Consider the following 18,309-nt stretch of genomic DNA (forward strand, 5'->3'; position numbering starts at 1 on the left):
GCTGGATTTGAAAAAAAAAAAAAAAAAACGCAGATGACAGCTGAAAGATAGGAAAGATGAGACACTGAAATCACCTCTCATTTCACCACCTTTTTTTAAATGAGCTTTTTGCTGCCAGCTGGCAAAGTTGTCCTTGTGCTTTACAAACTGTTCTCAGATCAGCATGGGAGCCCTTCAGCTGCCTCCTGCTACTCCACCGTTATTACGCTGCTCTTCCCCGAGTCCCTGAAAACTGAAATCTGAAACAGTTTGCAGGTCATTTTTCAATATACATTTTCAAATCCTTATTACTTTTTTGTGTTCCGTTGTTTTTATTTGACATTTTTCATGATTTTATTTCAGATAATCCATGGTGAGACAGTGCTGTGTCCCTCTCAGCAGTCTGATTGTGAATCTTTGGTGATAATATTGAGGGTACGGAGTCACAGACTTAGACACTGTCGCTAGACTTGGCTCAGCCGGGAGGTCACCTGTTAGCTTGAAACAGTGAGAAAGCCTGAGCGAGGCACAGCAGCCATATATGAGACACTCTGAATGGAGCCGCTGATCTGATATCTAGCGGTAAGAGAAAGGGAAGAGACAAAACAGTAGATTAGATTTTAATCAAATAATACAGTCACTTTAATCACATGCAACATGTCACCTTGCCAACTGAATTTGATAACAGTCAAAACGTGTAAGAATATCTGATCTGCTTTTGTAAGATTTTTTACAAGCATGAAAAACCTTTATATTTTTGTGAAATTTATCAATATAATGGTGACTTTACAAATCAAGAAGTCAAAGGTGCATTTAAACAAGTCAGGGATCAAATCATAGAGAATTATGATCTTAAAAACAATACAATCATACTTACACTGATCAGCCATAACATTAAAACCACCTCCTTGTTTCTACACTCACTGTCCATTTCATCAGCTCCACTTACCATATAGAAGCACTTTGTAGTTCTACAATTACTGACTGTAGTCCATCTGTTTCTCTGCATGCTTTGTTAGCCCCTTTTCATGCTGTTCTTCAATGGTCAGGACTCTCCCAGGACCACTACAGAGCAGGTATTATTTAGGTGGTGGGTCATTCTTAGCACTCCAGTGACACTGACATGGTGGTGGTGTGTTAGTGTGTGTTGTGCTGGTATGAGTGGATCAGACACAGCAGCGCTGATGGAGTTTTTTAAAGCATCACTGTCACTGCTGGACTGAGAATAGTCCACCAACCAAAAACATCTAGCCAACAGCGCCCCGTGGGCAGCGTCCTGTGACCACTGATAAAGATCTCAAAGATGACCAACTCGAACAGCAGCAATAGATGAGCGATCATCTCTGACTTTACATCTACAAGGTGGACCAACTAGGTAGGAGTGTCTAATAGAGTGGACAGTGAGTGTACACTGTATTTAAAAACTCCAGCAGCGCTGCTGTGTCTGATCCACTCATACCAGCACAACACACACTAACACACCACCACCATGTCAGTGTCACTGCGTGCTCAGAAGGATGTACCAGCTAAATAATACCTACTCTGTAGTGGTCCTGGGAGAGTCCTGACTGTCAGTTAGGAGGAACTGAGATGTCAATCATTTGCACCTCCATGCCCACTCTGCTGGCCATATTTGGTGGAACATGAGTCTGTAGCTGAGCCACACTGCCGATCTCTACGACATGTATGCTTGTTACACTCATGCTAAACTTAAGATGCTTCATGCCAAGCTATTTTTGTTTGTTTTTTTAATTGTTTAAGTAAACAAACTTGATTCAAATTTAACTTTATTTAAACTACAGTATATACAAACAAATGTAATTATGGCATTTTCTGATAATTTAAGTGATTTTTATTAGATGGTCGAGTTTAAAGAAAATATATGGAACAACTTTTGCATCATTTTATGTTGTTTTTGCAAATGTATTAAATTCACCAAACTATCAGTAATTGCAAATTAAAAAGTGCAGCTGTTATTTACCTTTTAATGATGTATTACCCTATTTTGAATTTCAAAATCAACAAAACATGAAATTTCAGGGGTGTCCAAATTCTGCATAAGATAATTTGTATTACAGATTTAAAATGACTTACTTGTGGGCATATGTATTTTTACTGGACTACTTAAAGGTAAACTGGGTTAAATTCTGTGTTTACATAGTAAGCTATAAAAATAAATCAATTTATTTACTTCTGATGCCATTATGATGGCCATTTAACAAAGAAGTGCATCATGTGAGCGCCCAGGTGGCGCAGCGGGATATTCCGCTAGCACACCGGCACCAGGTTCGAAACTCGGTGTTGCTACCGGTCGGCTGGGTGCCATCTGGCGGGTATAATTGGCAGTGCCCGCAGCAGATAGTAATTGGCCACCGTATCTGCAGGGTGGGGGCTGGACTATGTGTGGGTGGGTGGGTCTCCATACGCTGTGTAAGGACCCTGATTGGCAAAAGAGACGCCTGTGCAGGATGCATGGGCGAGAAAAAGAAGGGCTGTGCACGTGTCGGAAGAGGCGTATACAGCGACGTGCTCTCCTTGGATGCAACCTGGTATCTCTCAGCAGCGGAAGACAAGATTGAGTGCGCTAAATCGGGTGGAAAATGGGAAGAAAAGAAAAGAAGTGCATCATGTTTGTGTTTGAGGAATGAAGAGATGTTGGGTGTGTCTAAATCATAACTGTCAAGATGTACAGTATGTAAACACAACATTTAATCCAGTCTGGACCTTGGTTTTCTATCCCTTATTGACATGTTTTATGAATTATAATTAATAATGTTCTCCAGATATAGCCACTTAAGTTATCTGAACTAGTAAGAACAACAAAAATATTGACCAGTGCACCTTTAAGATTTGTGTACTACAGATATTCATTTTATAATGAAATTCTCATGGCTCATTTATTATGAAGGCACAAAAACAGCCAAAAACAAACTAATCAAATAAAAACGATTTGTGTAGCACAAACACAACGCAGTGAGACAGATGCACTCAAATCTAGTTGATATAGTAAGCCTGGTATTGCTGTGAGAAGAAAAGTCAACCCATTTAGTCAGCCCATTTGTTCATGGATTTCTTCAAAGATCAAGCTGAGAGGAAGAAAATCCTTATTCGCCTCTCAATAGCCTCATCAATTCCAGACCATTACTTGTCCTGCCTTCCATTTTCTCCCACTGTTTGTCTTTGAGTGCAATAAAAAATCTCTAGTGAGCACAGCTAGGTTTACTAGGGCTCTCGCACCGCGGGTCATCGCTATGACGACCTGTCAATTATACGTACGGTTGGACGGAGGGTCGGGACACTCCCCCTCCTCCAGGGTGACATCATCAATTGCAATGTCTCCCTCGATTCCTGGACCACGGACGCCTTCAAAAATGACCTGAACAAAGTCAAGAAACAAACAAAGATATTACACCATGTAAATATAGCATGTGTTAATAAAAATAATACCATGCTTCACATGCTTTGTGTGATCCTTATTATGTTACATTTATTCTAATTTAATCTTTCTTTTGTATAGTAACTTGGTATTGTTGGAACTGGTATAGTATGAGATAGATTTGATAATTAATGAGGTTGACCTTTATATTATAATGACTACATATTATGTTATGCATGGAGTTAAAACATTTAGCATATCAGTAATAAAACTCCAGTCTGATCTCTGACATAACTGTCTGTCAGAGAACTAAAGCAGGAGTTTTAATCTTTTTAGGCCTGTGCCCCCCTCCAATTATCTGTTCTAAACATGTGGCCCTCAGCCTCATCTTAAGCCCCCCAGCACACACGTTCATGAGTCTTATTATATAACTACAATTACTATCATATTTTAATTTTCCAAATCACATTTTAGTATTAACATATAAACTTGTAATTTAAAATAACACATAAAGCTCATGAGAAATCTCTGTGGTTGTTTGTGCACCGATAATATTTAAACTGCTTTGTTCAATAGTTTTTTAGTGTTGTTTGATACTGATTCCTATGACAGCGTATTAGGGCCACTGTTTTGCCACAAGTTTTGATTTCGAGAATAAAGTCGTAAAGTTTCGATTTAGAGATAAAAGTTGAAATATTATGAGAACAAAGTCGAAATATTATGAGAACAAAGTCAAAATTATTTTGAGAATAAAGTCAAAATATTATAGCCAAAGAGTGTGCAGCCATCGTAGGCTTGTCAGTTCAGAGAAGCACGGTTCTCAGTACCTGGATCGGCACGCAAAAGCTGAGGGTAGCCTCCAATGTTACTGTGGTTATCCAATAACCCGCGATTATTTTTGGGTGTTTGTTTGTATTGTACTCTTCCATTCACATGACATGATGACTAAACCCGTTAATGCAACCCAGGAGATTTGGGATTTCTTTATTTGTGAAACCGATATGAAAGTATAACTTTTCCAAATCATGAACATCCCTCATTTAACACAAGGAGGTTGCTCTGGCCATAATATTTCCACTTTAATCTCGAAATCATTTCGACTTTAATCTCATAATCATTTCGACCTTAATCTCGTAATCATTTCGACTTTAATCTCGTAATCATTTCAACTTTAATCTCAAAATCAAAATTTATATGACTTTATTCTCAAAACTATTTCGACTTTATTTGAAACTTAAAACAATATTTTTCTTTAGTGGCCCTAACACGCCGTTGTAGATTCCACATATATAGATTAAAAGCACTATTTATTAGCAAAATACTTCATCTGAAGAATAAGTCCTCTATAAACATCCTACTGATAACATTTAACATTTACTGAAAAATGTCACAAATTAGTCTCCAGTAAGTGTTAAATATCAAGTTTCAGTGGGTAAAACGAAGTACTGTACAAAGCAATATACATTATGGCTGGAGGGACGAGTGCTTCTGCAATTTGAATCTTCATCTCTGTGGTAAATGAACCATGGACATGAATATTTAAATCTAAATAACCCATAATTTCACATCTTTCTCAAAACTTTTTTTTTTTTTCCACATAAGTGTGAAAAAGCCCTAATTTAGAGGTGTTGGCAGCACACTATAAAAAAATCAGAATACTGAATACATTGTTCCAGATGTGTCCTGTAACATCTCATTACAACATAGTGGTTCTCATAGTATTAGTTGGTGAATAGGGACAGTGGATAGTGCTGGTGCCCAGTGGCCTGTGCCATGGTAACAGATTATATATCAATTAGTGGATGCTTAAACGTTTACATAAAATGCATAAACACAGTTCAGTGCATTCAAAATATCTAACATCCAATCAGTACATGGTACAGGTCATGCTACATTACTTTAGATTACAAGCAGTTACAGCAGCAATTCATCACTCACTAACATCCAGTTTAATAGTATTAGATATGAGCTTCACATTTTCTCAAATTAGATCATGATCCTCTGGAAGGCAGCCCAAACCAAATCAACAACTTCATTTCTTGTTTATTTGTTTTAAAGATTTGAAGAACTACTCAGACCCTCTGGATCTGTAATTAAAGCTATGCAAGTCATCTGTTAATTATTTAAAGAAGAACATGCTGTTACTGGGTCAGTGCATTTACCTGGAAGGAAGTGGTAGGGTGGATGCTGAACTTGGCTTGTTTCCACCGATCGCCCTGGTTCCCACTAAGTGACCAGACTGGACTAGCATCTGACGTGGACAGGCCTTTCTGCTTCATGAACGTTTTCAGAGAGCCTGGAGAGACGTTCAGTTAATGATTACTTACACCACTGTGTCAAATCTACCAAAATTAATCTACCACAGCAAATCACATTCACATCATAGACAAATCATATGACTCTTAAAATACAGTTAGGTCCATAAATATTTGGACAGTTTTGAATGTTGTAATTGTCTATACCAGCATAGTGGCGTTAAGAACAAATAATGGCTAAAATCTAAAAGTACATAATCTCAGCTTCAGTTTAAGGGCATTTGAGCTAAATGGTAAAATTATAGCCTTTGAAGGAACCAAAAGTAATTGGACAATCAGCGGTTCTGCCCTTTTGTAGCCAGATGTACACCGATCAGCCATAACATTATGACCACCTTCCTAATATTGTGTTGGTCCCCTTTTTGCTGCCAAAACGGCCCTGCAACTGTGATGCACAGTGTATTCTGACTCCTTTCTATCAGAACCAGCATTAACTTCTTCAGCAATTTGAGCTACAGTAGCTCGTCTGTTGGATCGGACCACACGGGCCAGCCTTCGCAACCCAAGTGCATCAATGAGCCTTGGCCGCCTATGACCCTGTTGCCGGTTTACCACTGTTCCTTCCTTGGACCACTTTTGATAGATACTGACCACTGCAGAGCGGGAACACCCCACAAGAGCTGCAGTTTTGGAGATGCTCTGACCCAGTCATCTAGCTATCACAATTTGGCCCTTGTCAAACTTGCTCGAATCCTCAAGCTCGCCCCATTTTTCCTGCTTCTAACATCAACTTTGAGGATAAAATGTTCACTTGCTGCCGAATATATCCCACCCACTAGCAGGTGCCGTGATGAAGAGATAATCAGTGTTATTCACTTCACCTGTCAGTCGTCATAATGTTATGCCTAGTCGGTGTATGTCACTTCTTTATTACTTCTATTACTTCTACGACAAAAAAAGAGAAGGAAGAGGTAAAGCTGATTTCAAGCATAGCATTCACATTTATAGACTGTTGCTGTTATTGGTCAATATAAAATTCATATCTGTCACTGACAGTGAAGCAAGCCATCATTTGACCAAAAAACAAAACAATTAGAAAGACAGCAAAGATATTAGAGATTATCAAATCAATAGTTTAGTACAATTAAAAAGACAGAATGCAATAGTTAGTTAAGAAACATCAAAGGACCTGGTTAACCTTAGGAAAACAACTGTTGTAAAACAAACTATTCCACAACTTGGCTGAATAAAGAGCACTCTCCAGGTGGCTGGTGTCTCTTTTCCAAAGTCAACAGAGAAGAGAAGATTTCATTAAAATAAATGTTAACAACTAAACCATTAATGAGCCTCAAAAACTGGAAAGCCAGATTAGTGTTAGCTAAGACTAGGAATTTCCTTGTGTTTATTGGTAACTGTCAAAAGAAGCTTGATAAATTCTGACAATTTATCAACTCATGTACATCTTTTTTTTTTTTTATATTTTGTTTATGCATTTTCTCCCCTTTTGCTCACTTTTTTAGCAAGTTCAATCTGCCCGACTGCGTCATGCTTCCAGAGCTGAGATTCAATACGATGTATTCGAGATCCCAGCTCTGGTTCCAGCGTGTGTTTTTACCACTGCGCCACCTGAGCAGCAACTCATGTACATCTTAATGCTTTAAAACCTATCGTGGAGTGCTTAACACTGCAGATGGATAATGATCCACAGCACACAACAACGGCACGGTGGCTCGGTGAGTAGCACTGTAGTACTGTAGCACTGTCACCTCACAGCAAGAAGGTCCTGGGTTCGATCCCCAGTTCAGCTGGTGGTCCTGGTCTTTTCTGTGTGGAGTTTGCATGTTCTCCCTGTGTCTGCTCCGGTTTCCTCCCGCAGTCCAAAAACATGCAGTCAGGTTAACTGGAGACACTGAATTGTCCTATAGGTGAATGGGTGTGTGTATATGTGTGTCTGCCCTGCGATGGACTGGAGCCCCGTCCAGGGTGTTACTGTGTGCCTTGCGCCCATTAAAAAGCTGGGATAGGCTCCAGCACCCAACAAAGGCTTTCAAGAAACCTTTGAGTGCACAGAAGTGGAATCCTTTCCAATAACTAGTAAATCTCCTGACTTGAATCCAATTGATTGTGTATTTCAAGTGTTAAAGACAGAACAGAAAGCATCGATTCACACAGACAATGACTAATAATTGCTAACAACTAATTGTTCCATTTAGAGGTGAAAACAAAACCCATTTTTGTTAAAGGGCATTCAGTTATTTATTCAGCTGGCACAGTAAAATATACAAGGCAGTGAAAAGTGTGGCCTACATCAGTGTTCCAGTACAGTGGTGGTACTTGCCAAATATAATGACCACTCTCATCTGGAGGCATGAAAACCTTCCAGCTATACTTGTAGCTGTTATATTATACAGGCATACCGCTTCATGACAGTGTTATAAGTGGACAATGGAGACCACTTCTAAAGGCCATCAAAATCATTTAACTGATCCGTGGGCTTTTTAAACATCAGTGAATATACTGTAGTGAAAAGGGCTTTACTGTATTACAATGGTATATCATGCTGTGTGCTCCATAACTGCAGTCAGATCTAACGTTTACGTCACATACTGCACAAAACCTCTACTTTATACTCCTATACTTTATATTTGACATGAGGTCTTTTATCATAAGCATGATAAGATTTATGTAATGCTCATGAATGTGTAATGAAGGTCACATGTGGGCTCTAGTCAAATAAAGCATTATTAAAACACCTGTGTAGTCTCTGCCTTCACATACTTTTATTAATTATATTCACTCTGTGCATTTATACAAAAATACGTTTAGCCTTCACTCAACATTTAGCCTGTACATGAAATATTTAAGCTCGGAGTACGAAAATTCGATGTGATAGATAGCAAAGATATTAGTGCGGGCAGCGTGATAACTGCTTTTTCTAAAGGCAAAGCTCACCATGGTTATGAAAACAGTTATCCCACGTTATGCCTAATTTGAATATATGTTTTTACACTGATCAGCCATAACATTAAAACCACCTCCTTGTTTCTACACTCACTGTCCATTTTATCAGCTCCACTTACCATATAGAAGCACTTTATAGTTCTACAATTACTGACTGTAGTTCATCTACTTCTCTACATACCTTTTTAGCCTGCTTTCACCCTGTTCTTCAATGGTCAGGACCACCACAGAGCAGGTATTATTTAGGTGGTGGATCATTCTCAGTACTGCAGTGACAATGACATGGTGGTGGTGTGTTAGTGTGTGTTGTGCTGATATGAGTGGATCAGACACGGCAGCACTGCTGGAGTTTTTAAATACTGTGTCCACTCACTGTCCACTCTATTAGACACTCCTAGCTAGTTGGTCCACCTTGGAGATGTAAAGTCAGAGACGATCGCTCATCTATTGCTGCTGTTTGAGTTGATTATCTTCTAGACCTTCATGAGTAGGTCTAGAAGATGTAGGTCTAGAACTGCCCACGGGGCGCTGTTGGCTGGATATATATTTGGTTGGTGGACTATTCTCAGTCCAGCAATGACAGTGAGGTGTTTAAAAGCTCCATCAGCATGACTGAGTCTTATCCACTCATACCAGCACAACACACACTAACACACCACCACCATGTCAGTGTCACTGCAGTGCTGAGAATGACCCACCACCCAAATAGTACCTACTCTGTAGTGGTCCTGGGAGAGTCCTGACCATTAAAGAACAGCATGAAAGGGGGCTAACAAAGCATGCAGAGAAACAGATGGACTACAGTCAGTAAATGTAGAACTACAAAAAGTGTTCCTATATGGTAAGTGGAGCTGATAAAATGGACAGTGAGTGTAGAAACAAGGAGGTGGTTTTAATGTTATGACTGATCAGTGTATAATATATAATATGTGACATCATGTAAGGGGTTAATTAAGTCTATGTAGGATCCCTTGACACCTAAATCATAACTGTGCTTTATGCCGACTCTAATATCAACACTGCCAGGAACAGTAAATCTCTGCCCTTGTAAATATTTATTTTATAAATATTTTATATTAAAGATTTTTTTGTTAAGGTGACACAGGGCAGCAAATTCCCTGGTCAGTCAGTTCTGATGATGGTCAGGATCACACTGGAGCTTTTGTGTCAGTGTCAAAACCAGATTAAAAGGTCTTGAGGAAAGGCCACAACATGATGGACAACATAAGCTAGTGACATCAAAACATTCCCTGTGGAATCAAAGACTTATCACAGCAGGGCAGATGTGATTTGTCTTCACACCTGTGGGTCCACATCTGTCCCTCGGAGGAGCCATGAAGAAAAACAACTAGACAGCCTATAGTGCACGTAAAGCAACCCAGTGACAGGGCAAAATAGCAAAACACAGCAGGTCAGTGATTCTTTTAGTAATAATTAAGGGAGACATACTGTATCACCCTGTTATAGCATGTGTCTATATGTGCTGACATGACTGCATTATGGCTCTATCAGGAAGTGCACGTGTCACCAGTGTTTGTGTACACCAGACAGGAATGGATCCAGTGATCAATAGTGATTCAGATCAGGTCCACTGGCTAAATGCTTTACTTCTATTCTCCCCTTTACACTACATGTCATAAGCTGACATAAACTGTCTGGTCTAGCAATTCAAGTACCTGTCAGAGAAATGTGTCTCTGGAGTCAGTTACCTCGCCACATTTTACTGATGGCTGGCATTACAGTTACTGTGAGCAATGTGACATGATAATGTACCAGCTCCAAACCCAGATTGTTTATTGTTTTATGTGGGTAATGTTTCCGGTTATTTTAAAAAAAACATAGGGTTTATTGTAGTTTAACTATGTTTAAACTTGATCGGTTTGTGTAGTATGAACCTCCATCATTCACACTACTATTCTCACCTACTGGTAAAACCTCAAGTTCCCCTTAAGTTCCACCTTAAGTCACAGACAAACCCTCCAACCCTCCATTTTTGTGCTAATAACATACAGTACAATGAAAATACCATATTTACATCTTATCTTTTGAAACAGTCACACATTGTTTCATGTCTTTTAGTGGGCAGTGGTAGCTCAGTGGTTAATGTACTGGACTAGTAATCAGAAGGTTTTTTAGCGCGTCCAACTGCCCGAACCCCGATTTGATTGAGGAGAATGAAGCTAACCCATGCATAGTTAAACCCTCCGACATGTGGGCAGCAGCCGTTTGCATTTTGTCACCCACACTAGGCGAGCGCATATATGCGAATCAGCCTCGTGTACGGAGAGACACACCCTGATCCGCACTCTTTCCCTGCCTCTGTGCAGGCGCCATCAATCAGTCAGCAGAGGTCATAGTGCATCAGTTACGAGAAGTCTCTATCCGGCTTAATACCCCACCACTATATGAACAATAGGCCAATATATATATACAGTGTATCACAAAAGTGAGTACACCCCTCACATTTCTGCAGATATTTAAGTATATCTTTTCATGGGACAACACTGACAAAATGACACTTTGACACAATGAAAAGTAGTCTGTGTGCAGCTTATATAAGAGTGTAAATTTATTCTTTTCTCAAAATAACTCAATATACAGCCATTAATGTCTAAACCACCGGCAACAAAAGTGAGTACACCCCTAAGAGACTACACCCCTAAATGTCCAAATTGAGCACTGCTTGTCATTTTCCCTCCAAAATGTCATGTGATTTGTTAGTGTTACTAGGTCTCAGGTGTGCATAGGGAGCAGGTGTGTTCAATTTAGTAGTACAGCTCTCACACTCTCTCATACTGGTCACTGAAAGTTCCAACATGGCACCTCATGGCAAAGAACTCTCTGAGGATCTTAAAAGACGAATTGTTGCGCTACATGAAGATGGCCAAGGCTACAAGAAGATTGCCAACACCCTGAAACTGAGCTGCAGCACAGTGGCCAAGATCATCCAGCGTTTTAAAAGAGCAGGGTCCACTCAGAACAGACCTCGTGTTGGTCGTCCAAAGAAGCTGAGTGCACGTGCTCAGCGTCACATCCAACTGCTGTCTTTGAAAGATAGGCGCAGGAGTGCTGTCAGCATTGCTGCAGAGATTGAAAAGGTGGGGGGTCAGCCTGTCAGTGCTCAGACCATACGCCGCACACTACATCAAATTGGTCTGCATGGCTGTCACCCCAGAAGGAAGCCTCTTCTGAAGTCTCTACACAAGAAAGCCCGCAAACAGTTTGCTGAAGACGTCAACAAAGGACATGGATTACTGGAACCATGTCCTATGGTCTGATGAGACCAAGATTAATTTGTTTGGTTCAGATGGTCTCAAGCATGTGTGGCAGCAATCAGGTGAGGAGTACAAAGATAAGTGTGTCATGCCTACAGTCAAGCATGGTGGTGGGAATGCCATGGTCTGGGGCTGCATGAGTGCAGCAGGTGTTGGGGAGTTACATTTCATTGAGGGACACATGAACTCCAATATGTACTGTGAAATACTGAAGCAGAGCATGATCCCCTCCCTCCGGAAACTGGGTCGCAGGGCAGTGTTCCAGCATGATAATGACCCCAAACACACCTCTAAGACGACCACTGCTTTATTGAAGAGGCTGAGGGTAAAGGTGATGGACTGGCCAAGCATGTCTCCAGACCTAAACCCAATAGAACATCTTTGGGGCATCCTCAAGTGGAAGGTGGAGGAGCGCAAAGTCTCGAATATCCGCCAGCTCCGTGATGTCGTCATGGAGGAGTGGAAAAGCATTCCAGTGGCAACCTGTGAAGCTCTGGTAAACTCCATGCCCAGGAGAGTTAAGGCAGTTCTGGGAAATAATGGTGGCCACACAAAATATTGACACTTCAGGAACTTTCACTAAGGGGTGTACTCACTTTTGTTGCCGGTGGTTTAGACATTAATGGCTGTATATTGAGTTATTTTGAGGGAAGAATAAATTTACACTGTTATATAAGCTGCACACAGACTACTTTTCATTGTGTCAAAGTGTCATTTTGTCAGTGTTGTCCCATGAAAAGATATACTTAAATATCTGCAGAAATGTAAGGGGTGTACTCACTTTTGTGATACACTGTATATATATATATATACAGTATATACAGTGTATCACAAAAGTGAGTACACCCCTCACATTTCTGCAGATATTTAAGTATATCTTTTCATGGGACAACACTGACAAAATGACACTTTGACACAATGAAAAGTAGTCTTTGTGCAGCTTATATAACAGTGTAAATTTATTCTTCCCTCAAAATAACTCAATATACAGCCATTAATGTCTAAACCACCGGCAACAAAAGTGAGTACACCCCTAAGAGACTACACCCATAAATGTCCAAATTGAGCACTGCTTGTCATTTTCCCTCCAAAATGTCATGTGACTCGTTAGTGTTACTAGGTCTCAGGTGTGCATAGGGAGCAGGTGTGTTCAATTTAGTAGTACAGCTCTCACACTCTCTCATACTGGTCACTGAAAGTTCCAACATGGCACCTCATGGCAAAGAACTCTCTGAGGATCTTAAAAGACGAATTGTTGCGCTACATGAAGATGGCCAAGGCTACAAGAAGATTGCCAACACCCAGAAACTGAGCTGCAGCACAGTGGCCAAGATCATCCAGCGTTTTAAAAGAGCAGGGTCCTCACGTTGGTCGTCCAAAGAAGCTGAGTGCACGTGCTCAGCGTCACATCCAACTGCTGTCTTTGAAAGATAGGCGCAGGAGTGCTGTCAGCATTGCTGCAGAGATTGAAAAGGTGGGGGGTCAGCCTGTCAGTGCTCAGACCATACGCCGCACACTACATCAAATTGGTCTGCATGGCTGTCACCCCAGAAGGAAGACTCTTCTGAAGTCTCTACACAAGAAAGCCCGCAAACAGTTTGCTGAAGACATGTCAACAAAGGACATGGATTACTGGAACCATGTCCTATGGTCTGATGAGACCAAGATTAATTTGTTTGGTTCAGATGGTCTCAAGCATGTGTGGCGGCAATCAGGTGAGGAGTACAAAGATAAGTGTGTCATGCCTACAGTCAAGCATGGTGGTGGGAATGCCATGGTCTGGGGCTGCATGAGTGCAGCAGGTGTTGGGGAGTTACATTTCATTGAGGGACACATGAACTCCAATATGTACTGTGAAATACTGAAGCAGAGCATGATCCCCTCCCTCTGGAAACTGGGTCGCAGGGCAGTGTTCCAGCATGATAATGACCCCAAACACACCTCTAAGAAGACCACTGCTTTATTGAAGAGGCTGAGGGTAAAGGTGATGGACTGGCCAAGCATGTCTCCAGACCTAAACCCAATAGAACATCTTTGGGGCATCCTCAAGCGGAAGGTGGAGGAGCGCAAAGTCTCGAATATCCGCCAGCTCCGTGATGTCGTCATGGAGGAGTGGAAAAGCATTCCAGTGGCAACCTGTGAAGCTCTGATAAACTCCATGCCCAGGAGAGTTAAGGCAGTTCTGGGAAATAATGGTGGCCACACAAAATATTGACACTTCAGGAACTTTCACTAAGGGGTGTACTCACTTTTGTTGCCGGTGGTTTAGACATTAATGGCTGTATATTGAGTTATTTTGAGGGAAGAATAAATTTACACTGTTATATAAGCTGCACACAGACTACTTTTCATTGTGTCAAAGTGTCATTTTGTCAGTGTTGTCCCATGAAAAGATATACTTAAATATCTGCAGAAATGTGAGGGGTGTACTCACTTTTGTGATACACTGTATATACAGTATATATATGAAATTTGTTGAGGGGGCCCAAAATTTGTTTTTGCACTGGGGCCATGAGCTCCTAGTTACGCCACTGATCCCAGCTCTGGTGCGCTAGCGTGTGTTTTTACCAAAGGTTGTCAGTTTAAGCCCTACCACTGCCGAATTGCCACTGTTGGGCTCCTGAGCGAGGTCCTTAACCCTTAATTGCTTGAATTGTATTGTCATAATTGTAAGCTGCTTTGGATAAAAAAAGCTGCTAAATGATACAAATGTTAAAAGTCTTCAAACTACATTTATTTAAGACAAAGGCTACCTGAGTAAACACAAAAATCTAACACAGCATTTCACAATAAATATGTCATACCAAAAGTCAAACATAGTGGTAGTAGTTTGGTATGCACATAATAATGGTATGTGCATGTTTTCTGCTGTTCTGTGTTTTCTCACTGTATCCCTGTCTTATGTGACCTTTTGTGAGAAGTTAAAGAACTTATATAGGACACAAATAGTTTTGTACAGTGCTGTGTTATGTTCTTGCTGTCTGGATTTACTTATCAGTGTGATGTGACCTTAAAAATTAAGAGGATACTAAGCAGAAGAAATGTAAAGATTCTATGACCCGAAGTACCATCTCAGTTCTGCAAATACACTCTTCTAATTTTGGAATCTATGTGTTTTAGATAAAACAGTTGCTCTCAAGTGTAACAAATCAGTTATATATAAAAAATTATATGCACCTGTGTACAAAGCAAGGTTTATAAAGATATGAAGAAAAGCTCGATTTAAAGAAACTCCATCAGCCTGCACAGAACCCTGAGCTCAGTCCTACTGAACAGCTCTGATATGAACTGGAACATCAACTGAGGCTTTCTAGTTCAGCATCAGTGCCCAGCTATAGAAATACTCTTCTGACCGAGTAGGCACAAATTCCCACATAGATACTTTTAAGTTTCTAAGACCTACGTCTTGTAAGAAGTTTTCTCAGAAGAGTAGTAGCTAAAAAAAACCCCACTTTATCTTACCATTTGTTGTTCAAATTGCAGTTTATTGCAGTTTAACTATGTTCAAACTTTATCGGTTTGTGTAGTATGAACCTCCATCATTCACACCCCCAAAAAGCCTACTGGTAAAACCTCAAGTTCCCCTTAAGTTCCACCTTAAGTCACAGACAAACCCTCCAAAAACTAGAAACATTTTTGTGCTAATAACATACAGCACCATGAAAATACCATATTTACATCTTATTTTTTGAAACAGTCACACATTGTTTCATGTCTTTTAGTGGGCAGTGGTAGCTCAGTGGTTAATGTACTGGACTAGTAATCAGAAGGCTTTTTTAGCGCGTCCAACTGCCCGAACCCCGCTTTGATTGAGGAGAACGAAGCTAACCCACGCATAGTTAAACCCTCTGACACGTGGGCAGCAGCCGTATGCATTTTGTCACCCACACTAGGCGAGTGCATATATGCGAATCAGCCTTGTGTACGGAGAGACACAGCCTGATCCGCACTCTTTCCCTGCCTCTGTGCAGGTGCCATCAATCAGCCAGCAGAGGTCGTAGTGCATCAGTTACGAGAAGTCTCTATCCAGCTTAATATCCCACCACTATATGAACAACAGGCCAATCGTTGTTCACGTGGCCGCTCAGCCCGGCCGGATGGCAGAGCTGAGATTCGATACAATGTATTCAAAATGGGATGTCCAACAAACTCATGATCAGCTGTCCAAATACTTTCGCCACACAGTGCATGTTGTTACATAAATAAATGTTTTCATTATTATTTTATCTCTGCATGTTTCCTTTTTTCGTCTCAATCTGGTTGTATCCAATTACCCAAGTTGTATCTATCCTCCATTGCTGCCTAACACACACCCCCTTCGACATGTGTAGCTGCCGACTGCTTCTTTTATCTGCCAATCAGGCAGCCTGGCAGGTCAACAGCACAGCTAGGATCCAAACTCAGATCTCAATAGCTGAAGGGGTATTAATTTATTTATTCATTCATTTATTCTTCTTTAGTAATCACTTCTTCCTAATCAGGGTTGCGTTGTGTCTGCCACCATCCAAACACTGGGCGCAAGCCTGGAATATACTCTAAAAAGGTAGCCAGTCAATCACACACTTGACCATTCACTCAGGTTTTCATGCCTAGGGACAGTTTAAAGCAGCCAAATCACCTTCTATATGTTTTTGACAGTTGGAGAAAACAGTTGGGAGAGTGCAAAAGTCTTCAGACAACGGAGACCCTCAGGTCCCTGGTTCAATTCAACACTCATACTACCTTCTGAGACATTCTGATGCCCAATACACATGTTTTTTCCCCTACAGTTGCAGCAAGGGCCCAAATTTAAGCTGCAGATCTTCCTTAGTCCTGTGGATTACATTTACATGGGCCTGTTTCTGGTACCCGGGGTATTCATATATTTGCTGTCCTGGGGTGGCTTGAATTAAAAGGAGCGATGATTCCAATCTGAATGATGAGCTGATGCACCAGATCACATCAGGGTGCCTAGCAATCAGCAGAATAGAGGTGGGGTGGGTGAGGGGACACTGGCTACAATAGTATCTTTTTATCTTTAATACGATTACAAATAAGGAATTTAGGCCTTAAGGTTGATGGCAATAAAGCTTTAAAAGCAGGGCAGTGGTAGCTTAGTGGTTAAATTACTGGACTAGTATCCAGTCAAAAAACATATGCTAAAGACCATAAGTGTAAAAACAGAACTTAAAAACAGCACAATTATAAACAGGCTGTGATCCAAACCACACCCTGGTGCATTAGTGTATCTAAATAGCGCACCACTAATAGTACAATTAGGCACTATTTTTCAAATTAGCATGTGGTTTGGGACACACTTGCATATGTTGTGTAAAGGATGTCTGTCTTCTATAACTATGGCTAAAAACTTGTCTTACTCTGCTAAATGCAGTAAAAAAATAAATAAAATTAAGCATTAGAATAAAGCACAGGAGGTGAAAGTAATTGTATTATCTGTCTTTACTGTTTTACAATTATAGCCTTGCAGTCAGAGCAAATATACAGTATATTTAATAAATTAGCAGCAAGTCATGAAAATCTATAGACAGGATGCGGATGTAGTCTGCGCTCTAATTCATAACTGTTCAGAGCAAATTTTTGCAGAGATCTTAAATCTTGTTAGAGATCATGGCTAGCCCCAACTAACCCGATGGGAACACCCACCATCACGTTTAAAAAAAAAAACTGAGAAACTACGACAATTAACTGGAGAAAACTCTTACAGATGCTGAGAGACAGTACTAAACTCCACAGATATTACAGGAACAGAAATCAAACCTGGAATCTGCATTACACCAACACTACCGGCTGTGCTACTGTGCAAATGATACAAATGATGACACTTTCCAGCAGGCAAAAAAGATGCAACAGATAAAGATTTTAACCTAATCAAATCACACACTGAATAATACAACATTTTAATGATACATCTACATTAAAACCACCTCCTTGTTTTTTCACTCACTGTCCACTTTATCATCTCCACTTACCATATAGAAGCACTTTCTAGTACTACAATTACTGACTGTAGTCCAGCTGTTTCTCTGCATGCTTTGTTAGCCTCCTTTCATGCTGTTCTTCAATGGTCAGGACCCCCACAGGACCACCACAGAGCAGGTATTATTTGGGTGGTGGGTCATTCTCAGCACTGCAGTGACACTAACATGGTGGTGGTGTGTTAGTGTGTGTTGTGCTGGTTGTGCAGCTTGTGAGTGGATCAGACACAGCAGCGCTGCTGGAGTTTTTAAACACCTCACTGTCACTGCTGGACTGAGAATAGTCCACCAACCAAAAATATCCAGCCAACAGCGCCCTGTGGGCAGCGTCCACTGATGAAGGTCTAGAAGATGACCAACTCAAACAGCAGCAATAGATGAGCGATCGTCTCTGACTTTACATCTACAAGGTGGACCAACTAGGTAGGAGTGTCTAATAGAGTGGACAGTGAGTGGACACGGTATTTAAAAACTCCAGCAATGCTGCC

General features: G+C 40.7%; 1 protein-coding gene across 1 annotated transcript in view; it reads right to left on the minus strand.

The window, feature by feature from the left end:
• Positions 1 to 288: 288 nt before the first annotated feature.
• LOC134320089 (MAM domain-containing glycosylphosphatidylinositol anchor protein 2-like) overlaps positions 289 to 18,309 on the minus strand; it is a 312,736-nt gene continuing 294,715 nt past the window's right edge. Inside the window, exons 15-17 of the mRNA XM_063001391.1 lie at positions 5,518 to 5,651; positions 3,256 to 3,355; positions 289 to 555 (exon numbers count right to left, since the gene is read on the minus strand). Coding sequence (XP_062857461.1) covers positions 467 to 555; positions 3,256 to 3,355; positions 5,518 to 5,651 — 323 coding nt within the window. The 3' untranslated portion in view covers positions 289 to 466. The remainder of the gene's footprint in view (positions 556 to 3,255; positions 3,356 to 5,517; positions 5,652 to 18,309) is intronic.

This window comes from Trichomycterus rosablanca, chromosome 9, assembly GCF_030014385.1.
Source record: "Trichomycterus rosablanca isolate fTriRos1 chromosome 9, fTriRos1.hap1, whole genome shotgun sequence".
In the NCBI taxonomy this organism is placed as follows: domain Eukaryota; kingdom Metazoa; phylum Chordata; class Actinopteri; order Siluriformes; family Trichomycteridae; genus Trichomycterus; species Trichomycterus rosablanca.